The following is a 12,353-nucleotide window of genomic DNA, read 5'->3' as shown; positions in this document are numbered from 1 at the left end:
CAGGTTATGTAACAACGGAGTTAAAAAAACTCAAAAAAGTCAAACTAATATAATGAAACTGAAAGTTCAGACTCATATTCTGATTGGATGAGCCAAATTAAAAACCTTAAAGCCTGTCGAAAAGTGTGAACAACTGTAATTTAGGGGAAAATATCTGCTTTTAATTGGTTTTGATTGGGTTTTTCAAAAAAATATTAAACATTTGTTTTGCTGTTCGGTCTACAAAATGTTGTCTTTTTGTTTGAATGATTACTTGAGAGACATAAACCACACAGTTTTGTTCTCAGTTTTCTGTTTTGTTTAGTTTTACTCCAGCAGGAAAAGCACACCTCTAATGGAGCTCCCGCCGTTGTCTCCTGGTGTCCAGGTCACGGTAATGGATGTGATGGTTGTCTTGGTCACAGTGAGACGAGGTTGGTCTGGGGGGACTAAAGATGATATTTATACAGTGAGAAACGCTGCGTAATAACTCAGAGGAAATGAAGCTGACACAGAGAAAGTGAGCCCGACTCTCACCTTGAACCTGGAGGTTCAGAATTATTTCGTCCGTTCCCCAGTTATTGCTGGCGATACACGTGTAATACCCAGAATCCTCTGCTTTCACAGTTTTAATGACGAAGCTGCCATTTCCATGGATACTGCGCCTTCCATCAATGACCGCAGGGGCCGGGCTCCCGCTGTCGAGAAACAGTGTGAATCGTCAATGAAGGGGGCAGAGTTTGACATTTCCCAGCATTCCCCAGTGACTGATTCTACTCATAGGTATTCAGATGCTCGTGTTTGCTCTTCACGAAAAGCTAGAGCTGCACTGCAGTCTGTTCTTTATTATGATACTGAACTCAGTATAGACTTTGCTAGCATATTTGTCTCTTAATTGACATGCTCATATTAATGTTAATATTGTTTTTGAGAGTGCATGTTCTATACATTCTAGCCGGTGGCCCTGAAACAGGTTTGTTTACCTCTCTTTTAGCCATTTGACGGCAGGCGGTGGATCTCCGACCGCTCTGCAGGGTAAAACAACATCCCTCATCCAAGGTGTTGTAACAGTACCGCTGAACGTGAGGATTTTGGCAGGAGCTGTTTAGATAAAAACACAACACCACAATTCATTATTTCATTGATCTATGAAAGCTTAATACTTGACGAATTTACTGCAAAGCACAATCATTTCATATAACACCGCATTTAAACTACCATTCAAGAGTTTGGGATGCATTAATTGATTGGAAATGAAAGTAAAGATTTTATAATGTAAGAAAATATTTATATTTCAAATAAATGCTGTTCTTTTGAACTTCCTAATGAAAGAATCCTGACTTTTTTTTATCACAGTATTATTAATATTAACACATTAAAATAATAATAAGCACAACAGTTTTCAACATGACAATAAGAAGAAATGTTTCTTGAGCATAAAATCACCATATTAGAATGATTTCTGAAGGAAACTTCTTTGAAAAACATTAAAACTGACCCCAAAACTGAATTTTTACACTAAATATGTGCGAAAGTTACTGCATTATACAAAATATTGCACTGAAAGAGGTTTGTTGGGTTCAAAAGGATGACCTCGAGAGGAAACAAAATCACACTGAGTCATAGCAAAAATGGCTCAGAAAAGTGAAGTTAGTTTTGCTAAAAGCTCTTGCAGCATTTGTTTGCAGATGCCAATTAGTTTGATATTTTGTTGAAAGCAATGACATTTGGACCTCATAAAATGTGCTTAAATGGCAGTTTACACAACACCGTTTTCAACTAAAAATGTAAAACTTTTTATGCTTTTAGGCCGTTCATTTACATGACAACAGCGTTTGGAGAACTGACAAGGCAAACCTTTTAAAAACAGGTTTCAAAGTGCAAGTTTTTCACCTTTATTTATAAATAACTTTATTGTCTCAGTGTAATATACTAACAAACGAATTTGAAATTATGGTGACATTGTGCGCATGCATATTACGTGTTAAGTATGATACTTGCGTATAGTTACAAGCACATCTTTACAAAGTGACATCGCCAACACCGGCCTGGCAGCAGAATACAAAGGTTTAGTCGTTTTCGTGGATCTGTGTAAACGGGGATCGGTTTAACAACGTTGTAGTCTGTATGCGAAAAACGCAAAAGATTTTTTTTTCTGTACATTAATGTTGTGTAAGTGTAGCCTTTGCGCCCAACTTTACCAAATACTTTAGAGAGTAGTGTGACACCCGTCCCGCGTTGCGTCACCGCACAGCACTTTCACCGCGTGTCCCGCACGGCGCATATTGAGAAAATGTCCCGCATTTTCATCAGTCTGTTGGTTTTTAATGATCATATTAAGAAAACGTGCATGCATTGTTTGCCTTTTTAAGAAAGCATTTTATTTATTCTTTTGCGGCGTAGTTTATGAGCTATATTTAACAGCGCTTCGTCAGAAGTACAAATACAACAGCAGTTTCTAAAATCCTATCCAGTGGTTGAAAGCGCAGGAGTAAACACGGACACTAGTGGGTTGTGACGCTGTCAATCAAAATGTGGAGCGGTGATTCGTTCCGTGTTTCTGTCAGAAAACAAATGGATAATTCGGTCAATTAAATTTAAAATTCTACAGAATTATTAACTTGTTGCTGCTGTGGTTGTTTTAATTCACATCCTTTCTAAAAAATATGAACGTTTTTGGTTTAATATATTCCTAATATATAAGACTGTCAATGATGTAAATTCATGTTGGTTTATATTTGATTTGTTCATTATTTATTTTGTTGGATTTCAGTTGGACTTGGTCAGAACTGTGTCATAAATAGTGATCTGCATGATGCGGCTGCCTTTGGCCTCAGTGATGCTGAATTTAAATGTCATGTAAAATAAAGACATGTTATGTTACATTGTGATGTAATGCTGTTTTCTGGAAGGGACTAAAGAACAAAAAAAAATTTATCAGCTGAAAGGCAGAATGCAAATGTTTTTATTAAGTTAGATAAACATTATAGAACAGTTTCAGGTTGTGTTTTATTGTTGGTAACATGTCCCACATAAACTTATAATCGTCCCACATTTGGTTTGTTTGATGGTGGTCACCCTACGAGAGAGTGCCGAGAACTCAAAATACAACTAATTACTCCACATACCCATAAAGCAGAGGTGCTGAGCGTGAGGTTTGACTCCTACAAGCTCCTGAAGAACGAAGGTAACGGACTCACCTTTAGCCAGAGGTTCCACGGTGATGACGTCACTGCTGTTCCCCCGGCCGGCCGCTGTGACCGCCATCACCCAGATACTGTACTTCCTGTTGCGACTGAGATTGTGAACCCGGTGGAGGAATTCATCCGGGGACACTTCAAACTCGCTGACCACCTGAACAAGACACAAAATAAAGGATTGTTGGTTAGTCCTTGTGTCTTTTATCGGTTGGATTAACAGATTTACAGGTAGACACAGGTTTCTCATATTAGTCACCAAAAAAAATAAAATAAACAGGGTTTGTACGGATACTGTAAAATGAAATTCCAGCACTACTTTTTTGGTTATCAAATAACATCTTTATTTTCTTTCAAATTCTAAAAAAAGCATAAATTGATAGACAAAATAAACTAATAAAACAAAATTTACAAATAAAGTGCAGCACAAGGAATGACTGCGGTAACTTTAACCATTGAAAGGATACCGTCAAAGATATCGCTTTCCTTATTCAAACGCATTTTTTCTCCCATGACTACTGTATATGATTGACCTGAAGATCATATACTTGATATTTATATGAGCAATATCAAGTGCAATGCGTAATTGCTCTTGCAGTGTTAATTTTATGTGTAAAGATTGTTTAAAAAAAATTAAACACTAATTTCACATATATTGTCTTTCAATAATAATCAAGCACTTTTCAAGTTCCCTTTCATAAATATTGCTGTTTCCAAGGGTTTTCCAGGACTTAAATCTTAAAACGTCAAATTCAAGTACTTCAAGCACTTTAAGCACCTCATACGAACCCTGAAAAAAAAAAAATTATTTCTCTTTTTATGGAATATTGCTGTATTTATTATAAATGATTTATCTTTGAACATCTTTTTTTTTTTTTATTCATGTGCCCTCATCAAAAAAAAAAAACTTCCCCTCCCTTTTGCAGCAACTCCTCTTCTCTGATGACATGTATACTGGCATGAGGGCGGGGCAACCTGTCACTCACATGACATCACAGCAACAACAAACCACAACCATCCAATCAAATCCTGACGGACAAAACTAAATCTACATTTTTTCTTGTTCAAGATGCCCCTTCACTCAGACATACTTCACAATAGGGAAGAAAATATTATCGCAACTTCCATTTCAAGCCGACTTAAAGCTGGGAAATGAGAAGGTATTTAAACATCACCTTTAAGCTTGATGCCACAGTATTAGCGCTCCGCTAAAATATTTGCACTTTCCACTCACTGTTTCACAGTGTCTTAATAGCCAGCCTGATATCTTTCCTGTTAGAATGAGTCGAGACCAGTTGGCTGAGTCTTACCGTGGGATACGAGCTGGAACAGAAGACTGTGTATTTCCTAATAATACCATTCAGCTTCATTGGAGGGAGCCAAGAAACGTACACCACAGAGCTGGAGGCCGCCGCTGCCTTCACGCCGCCGGGCGGGCCGGGCACTGCGGAGGAAAGAGTCAGACTTCAGGAGAGATCTGTGCTGGAGTTTATGGCTAACAGATTGGCAAACAAAAGGACAGAACTTGACAGCAAAGGTATCCCAAAACATAAGCTATGGCTTTAATTGACCCTTCGCTAAGCCCCGCCCACCCTAGTTACTGTTGCTACGCCTGACAAGCTTTTGCGCTGGCACGTCTATTACAGTGTGTGTGCACCGGTGTCAGACATTCCCAATGAGAGAATTAGTAATTTTCGGCGAACATGTGAAATATCTGAGAGAGCAAGACTAAAGGGACTGCAGTGTGCATTCAAGGGATATATCCACGACAGAATATGCAACCGATTAGAGAATCATTTCATAATAATTGAAGCTAAAGCGTATAGTCCCAGCTCCCGCGCCTCATACGCTGACCATTCACATGGGAAACACACACATTGAGGAACAGCTGTGTTCGTGCACAGCAGGGAAAGAGAAATGTGAAAATAATCTAATAATTATAAATCAAACAGCTTATCCATAAATCTTGTGGAATAACACTAACACCGGGAGAGCCGGGATCGGATTGGGTTAAAGTTACTCAGTCAGGGGTAACGTTAGTAGGCCGTCGGTTAACAAAATACTGAAATATATTTTAAAGTATGTAAGTGAGCCTCCGTCTTGTCTTTAATCGCCTTTTTTACGTTAAAATATGTGCATTATGAACAAAGAACCGTCATTATTTCCAAGCAATAGGTGTTTTAGTTAATCCTGTGGACATGTAGTTGTGAATGGGGTCTCGCACTGCTGATCCACACGCACAGCATTTAGATTTTCAGGAAGGAAAAAAATCCACTTCACCGTCCGAACTTTTAGGATCCCGGGTTTCAGATTTGCACGATCCATACGCACAACGCTTCGGCATGTGTCCCTCGCTCGAAAGCTTGCCAGACCTCCCGCGCCTAGTTACGGTTGCTAAGACACGATTGTCCAGTGGCGGTTTTCGGGCGTGGCTTAGCGAAGGGTCATAGAATGGATAATATCTGTCGGTCATACCGTCCTCTTTGGTGCGGATGTAGATCTGGTCGCTGCGCACTCCGTCTCCTGCTCTGGTGAAGGCCAGCACCTGGATACTGTAGTTGGTGTATTTCTCCAGACCCTCCAGCTCCAGCGGGACCTTCTGTGTAGTGACGTTTCTGATTTCCCCCAGTTCTGTGGTGCCATAAACAATAAGGCCATTTAGAGACTTCTCAAGACCTACTGTCAGTTGATGGTAGCTGATAGTGCTGAAAACGCTAACGTGATCACATTATTTACTGTAAATTCATACACACACACACACAAATGCAGGCTTTGCAAACCATTGTGAAAAAGTACACTTTAACATACTTTTAAAAACGTACTGTGGCCGTTGCATAAAGTCATACGAGTTAGTCATAGAGTCTTGGTCATAACTTTTTTAAGTCAGTTACATAAAAGGGTTATTGGTCTAACTTGAATCCGAAAAGTAAGACTGATAACTGCGAGTTGGTCAGACTAGTTCTAAAGACAGTCTTAAAGGCTTATTATTTCACCCAAAAAAATTTAATTCTGTCATTATTACTCACCCTCATGTTGTTCCAAACCTATATGGAATTTCATTCATCTTTAGAAGACAAATGAAGAGCTTTTAGATTAAATCTGAGAGCTTTCTGTCCCTCCATCGACAGCTACGCAACTACCACTTTGACGCTCAAAAAGTTAATAAATAGATCGTAAAACGAATCTTTATGAATTGAATGGTTTAGTCCAAATTTTCTGAAGAGACTCGATCGCTTTATATGATGAACTTTTATTCACATTTAAACATTAATCAGCGAACATAAACAGAAGCTCAAACGTGCTGCGTAACACGAGATTGGTTCTCTCATGTCAAGCGATCTTGCTCGATCTTCCGTTTACCATAACTTATATGTGTGTTGATAAATGTTTATATGTGAATAAAAGCCTAAACTCAATCTGTTCATCATAAAGCGATCGAGTCTCTTCAGAAAATTTGGACTAAACCACTCAATTCATATGGATTAGCTTTATGATGTCTTAACTTTTTGAGCCGTCAAAGTGGTAGTTGCGTAGCTGTCAATGGAGGAACAGAAAGCTCTCAGATTTCTTAGAAAGCTTACTGGTTTATAAAAACATGAGGGTAATTAGTTAAAGTGGTGGTTCAGGATTTTGGACATCGGACCTCATTTCCAAGTTAGCCTGGGTGTTATTTATGAGTGGAGACAGTTTTCAAAAATGTTCTTCCAGTGTCATAGTTCGCCGGTGCTAGGCTAGCGCGAGTCAACGGTATCTGCTAGCCTGCCATTAAAAACAGTTTTACTCACTCCACAGCACACCTAAAGCAAATACATTATAACGCCAGACTATCGATGTAAATGTCTCTTGAGAGAATAATGTTAGTAATCAAACTACTCTTGCATCGCATTCCAATAGTTATAGTTTGTTCCCTGTGTTTATTAGCACAGTGTACAGCAGCGGCGGAGTGATATTTAGTTATCTAGACAACTGAGAGAGTGGAAACTTTTTGGTGACCATCTATTTGGTTTATTTTTACAATTTGGAAATGCACACCGAATCACCATGTTGGCAATTCCTTCGTTTACAATCAAATGTTTCAATATCGTTGTTCAAGGCTACTACTAGCTAGCTAGACGTCCCGACTGTAGTGCGCTTCTGTTCTGTGTTTTCTTTTGGGCGCAGTACTACTAACCGGAGCAAAGTAAACTTCCGCCGCTGCTGAGAAACTAGTTCCTGTAAATGTAATGCGATCATTGAGATGCAAGAGTAGTTTGATTTCTAACATTATTCTCTCAACAGACATTTACATCGATAGTCTGGCGTTATAATGTATTTGCTTTAGGTGTGCTGTGGAGTGGGTAAAACTGTGTCTAATGGACGGCTAGCCGATACCGTTGACTCGCGCTAGCCTAGCACCGGCGAACTATGACACTGGAAGAACATTTTTGAAAAGTGTCTCCACTGATAAATAACACCCAGGCTAACTTGGAAATGAGGTCCGATGTCCAAAATCCTGAACCACCACTTTAATGACAGAATTTTCACTTTTGGGTGAAGTAACCATTTAATATAGTGGCTGTTTATGCAACTGGCCCCTGGTGTTAAAACTATGATATTATGGCGAAATTGATGGTCATATAAAATCAACTACAACCCATTCAGTTTTGGTTTATGAGACAGGGCAGAGATTGAGATTTCCTGCTGATATCCAGGAAAAGTTGCAGGTTTTACATTTTTAATGTCTACATTTTTTCCTGCTATCTATCATTCCTTCCACATTCTAACTGATGGAAAAGAGCCACTGTCTTTTGCTACTCGCTGCTGAATTTTGTCCTAGAATTGCCCGGGTTGAATTCTGCTGCTTCATAATAAGGCAATTTATAAGCAAATAGCTCCTGGAAAGAGCTGGATCGACATAATGTGTACTGTGAGTTTGTTCTACTGAGCACAAGTTGATCGAGAGCCATAAAGCAGCCAATTAAACAGGTGTGCAGAATGTGTTATGTTGCTCTCTGGTTTGTGTGCCGCAGCGCTGAGTGATCGATTAACTAACCTCACAGTCTAAATCACTCATGAGAGGCCACTTCATGTATGCATGCTGGCACATTATGAAAGGAGAATATTGCTGAATTGCAAAATGGTGATATTGTGGTATGTATTTTTGAGTATATAATGAGCTAATACGCCCGTACTGGGACAGGTTTTGGCTTTTGGCTGAGTTCTTGGCTTCTAAATGAAGAATTTCAAGTTGAAAAGATATATTCTGCCACCTAGTGTCCAAAGGATGCAGATATTTATTTATTTTATATATATATATATATATATATATATACACACAGGATGCAAATATTAATTTATTATATATATATATATATATATATATATATATATATATATACACACACACACACACACAGGATGCAAATATTTATTTATTTTATATATATATATATATATATATATATATATACACACAGGATGCAAATATTAATTCATTTTATATATATATATGTGTGTATATATATATATATATACACACACACACACACACATATATATATATAAAATAAATTACTATTTGCATCCTGTGTGTATATATATATATAAAATAAAATAATATTTGCATCCTGTGTGTATATATATAAATATATATGTAAAATAAATTAATATTTGCATCCTGTGTGTGTATATATATATAAAATAAATGAATATTTGCATACTTTGGAGACTAGGTGGCAGAATATATCTTTTCAACAAGAAGCCAAGAACTCAAAAGCCACTTTTTGGCCAAAAGCCAAAACCTGTCCCAGTACCGGCGTATATATGCGCGCGTGCACACACACACACACACACACACACACACACACACACACACACACACACACACACACACACACACACACACACACACACACACACACACACACACACACACACACACACACACACACACACACAGACACACACCTATTTAGAAATAGTAATACATTATAATAATTATGAGTTATGAATTGTATCCTATTTTCCGTTATTACAGTTAACTACGCGCAGTGATATGGAACTGTAATGCAGTCAAGACCTGCCTGGAACTACGTCAGCCGTGCGTTTCCCTGAAAATAATTGCACACCTTAGAACGTTCTCAACCAATCAGAATCAAGTATTCAACAGCCCTGTAGTATAAATATATATATATATATATATATATATATATATATAGACCATAGTGGGACACCTAAAGACCCATGGTCCCAATCTCAGGAAAGTAAAGCTATTTCAGGCACTTTCTGGAGTCTGAGCTTTACCTCCGTCTGGTAGATTGGCCCAGTAGATGATGCGGAAACCCTGCAGAACGCCATTAAGAGCTTCCCTGGATGGAGTCTGCCAGGACAGAGAGATGCTTTCAGGAGAGGCGGCGGTGGCCACAACCTTCTCTGGAGCTCTGCCGGGCACTGAGAGCAAGAGAGACATCAAATATCATCTCAGAAACTGACAGAACCGCATAATTACTCACAGAATATGTATAGTAGGTGTGGATGAACTGAAATTGACTAATTAACTAGAATTGGGTCGTCCTTTGTAAACATTTACAGTGGCCACTAGATGGCAGCAAATATTTCAAATGTGAGTGGCTGAATCCGAAATCGCATTCTTCCCTACTATTTAGTAGGTGGAAAACAGTATGTGACAAAAGAAGTATAACAGTACTCATAAAAGATTAGGCAAAAAGTGCAGCAGTTTCTCAAGTGTGAAGTGACGTAACTGATGCTGGTTAGTCACGTGATAATGACAAGATGATGAAGTATCTCAATCAAACTACACACACTCATACTATATCCACCTTATTCTGCTCTAAACAATGGGCGTCGCCATGACGACGACTCCGGTTCCCTACTTCCGGTTCGTACTGTATTAGCAGTGAGAGAACGAGTTCAGGCTCTACATGTTGTTGGTTGTTTTAACAATTCAAAGAAGTGCTTTGAGCATAAGATAAATAGGAGAGAATGCCTATGTCCGGTTCGTATCAGCTACATTCAATACCAGAGAGTAGACGTTTTTGGTTAGCTGCGCTAAAACTGAAGCATCTAATGAAAAAGGTATAATACGTTACCAGTAGGGATGGGCATTTCAAGCAAAAATAATACTCGAAGATCGCTGGGTATTATTCAATATTGGAGAATCGCACCCCTCCATCACATCACGCACACATGCATGTAAAGGCTATAGGCTACACACCAGAGCACGTGAACAAAGCGGAGCAGTGTGACAAACAAAACAAAAAAAACTAAACATAGGCTACGTTTTATATTTAAGATTCACAATATAATGTTTTTTTAAATTTATTTCATCTATGTTTATTATATGAAAAGGGAACCGCATGAGATGAGTCAGATATGATCATAAGATGCCCAATATATGGGAAAACATTTGGAATGGCTCAGACATGATTTTGACCACTTATCAAGTTTTGTTTTGTAGAAAGCCTTTCTTTAAAGTGAATTTCGTTTAGTATAAATTGTATCTTCATTTTTATCAATGTTTTATCAACAAATTGCCTGGAATAATAAATAAGAAGCACAAATAGTACCGTATTTTCCGGACTATAAGTCGCACTTTTTTTCATACCTTGGCTGCTCCTGCGACTTATAGTCAGGTGCGACTTATATATCAAAATTACCAAGATTTACTCGTCACAGGATCGCTGACGGCCCCAGATTATTATTTGCGAGTTTTTGATGTATTTGCATACATTTATAGGTCATCCAAAAAGTGGTCTGTTCATCACGTGAATGATTCCAATGGCTTACCGTCCTCCATTGTTGTTGCCCGGACCTCACTAGAAGCAGGACCCGGACCGGCACTGTTACTGGCCTGCACCACCACCTCATACTCGGTGAACTTCTTCAAGTTGTTGAGGCTCAGGGACTCGGTCTCTCCCGTGGCCTCCATACTAATGCAGACGAACTGGTGACTGCCGTTGATGGAGTGCTCTCGATGGCACACCTGATATCCCCTGATCACGCCATTCTGGAGATGCTTCAGTGGTGCCTACAGATGATGAAATCATATCTGGAAAAATGTCTTCAAAAGCTAATTATAGTCTTATATTTTTATGGTTAAACATTCTCTCCACATCAACATAAAAAATATTTGAATACATATAATATATTTGATTATATATATAGCCTATATATAGGATAAAAAGACTCTTGCGCCCAACACAAATCTAAAATGGGTTGGTCTGAAGCATAGATATATATACACTAGATGTCGCCTTGGCTACGGCAGTTCATTGGAACGAATGCGTCATTAGAGCCGCCATCTTGGAACAGGGGAGCGCCTCCTCTTTAATGCATCCGCGTCAATGTAGGTAAAGCTTTAACGCAAATAAAATCACCATAAATCGTCATGAATGCGATTTTCTAGTTTTTTTGGTTCGTTCCAACGGTCAAACATGTATTTATCATTGAGTCCAGAGAAATTTAAAACAAATTCACATTCTTGTTTTCGTTTGTATGATATTACTATATTCGTTAGATTTCGTTCGCGTGAACATCCATACGCAGCACAAAAGTCCGGCATCATCCATGAATTCAGCGTTACCTAGATACTTCCTATGACAAGACCCCTGTTCCAAGATGGCGGCGGTTTTGACGCATGCTTAGAAGCCCAAGGCGACATCTAGTGTATGGTTCTTAAGTAGCTACATTACTCATGCGTGTGGTTTGGGCGTAATGTGAAATAAACCAATCAGAGCGTCATCTCACATTCCCTTTAAGAGCTTGTTCCATGGCGGACTGCTATTATAATGGTGGATTTGCCAGACGCGCGCCAGGAGCGGATCACAGCCGAGGACGTTCTCGTCAGGGCCGTGACATTGTATGGCGATGAGAGAAACTCACCCAAATTAGCTTCGGTTAAACAGGCATATAATAATTTGGGTAAATGTGTAAGCTAGATTTATGCCTATTTTTACACATCTTCATGGACACCACAATGACTTCCCTCGTGTGGTAATATTTTTCCTTGTAATTATGTATGGTTTGCAAAAATGGGAACTGCTGCGTCTGTGTCTGAGAGAAGCAAAGTGTATGTGTGTTGTTGTGCACACGCTACATCATGGCCAAGCACGCGCCCTTAAAATATCATCTGAATAATGCACTGACTTTAGATGAGGTTTTCCTGGTGTGTGGCGGAAC

At 38.9% G+C, this 12,353-nt stretch overlaps 1 protein-coding gene and 1 long non-coding RNA gene across 4 annotated transcripts in view; one reads left to right on the top strand and one right to left on the bottom strand.

Moving 5' to 3' along the window:
• dscama (Down syndrome cell adhesion molecule a) overlaps positions 1 to 12,353 on the bottom strand; it is a 94,060-nt gene that overhangs the window by 15,300 nt on the left and 66,407 nt on the right. For all 3 annotated transcript variants that reach the window (XM_077195654.1, XM_077195653.1, XM_077195655.1), the window contains 8 exons: positions 10,962 to 11,202; positions 9,459 to 9,605; positions 5,652 to 5,807; positions 4,487 to 4,620; positions 3,180 to 3,333; positions 963 to 1,080; positions 517 to 677; positions 330 to 428 (listed from right to left, as the gene is read on the bottom strand). In XM_077195654.1, the coding sequence (XP_077051769.1) occupies positions 330 to 428; positions 517 to 677; positions 963 to 1,080; positions 3,180 to 3,333; positions 4,487 to 4,620; positions 5,652 to 5,807; positions 9,459 to 9,605; positions 10,962 to 11,202 (1,210 nt within the window). The remainder of the gene's footprint in view (positions 1 to 329; positions 429 to 516; positions 678 to 962; positions 1,081 to 3,179; positions 3,334 to 4,486; positions 4,621 to 5,651; positions 5,808 to 9,458; positions 9,606 to 10,961; positions 11,203 to 12,353) is intronic.
• Positions 237 to 1,066, top strand: LOC143701986 (uncharacterized). The gene is made up of 3 exons (XR_013190228.1): positions 237 to 499; positions 607 to 762; positions 974 to 1,066. It is a non-coding gene; the product is annotated as an uncharacterized LOC143701986 (long non-coding RNA).

The sequence above is a fragment of the Siphateles boraxobius genome, unplaced genomic scaffold (assembly GCF_051911475.1).
Source record: "Siphateles boraxobius isolate OS27281-9 unplaced genomic scaffold, OSU_SipBor_1 34, whole genome shotgun sequence".
Taxonomy (NCBI): Eukaryota; Metazoa; Chordata; class Actinopteri; order Cypriniformes; family Leuciscidae; genus Siphateles; species Siphateles boraxobius.
The sequence above is the reverse complement of the archived record's forward strand: the minus strand, read 5'-3'. Positions and strand labels throughout refer to the sequence as shown.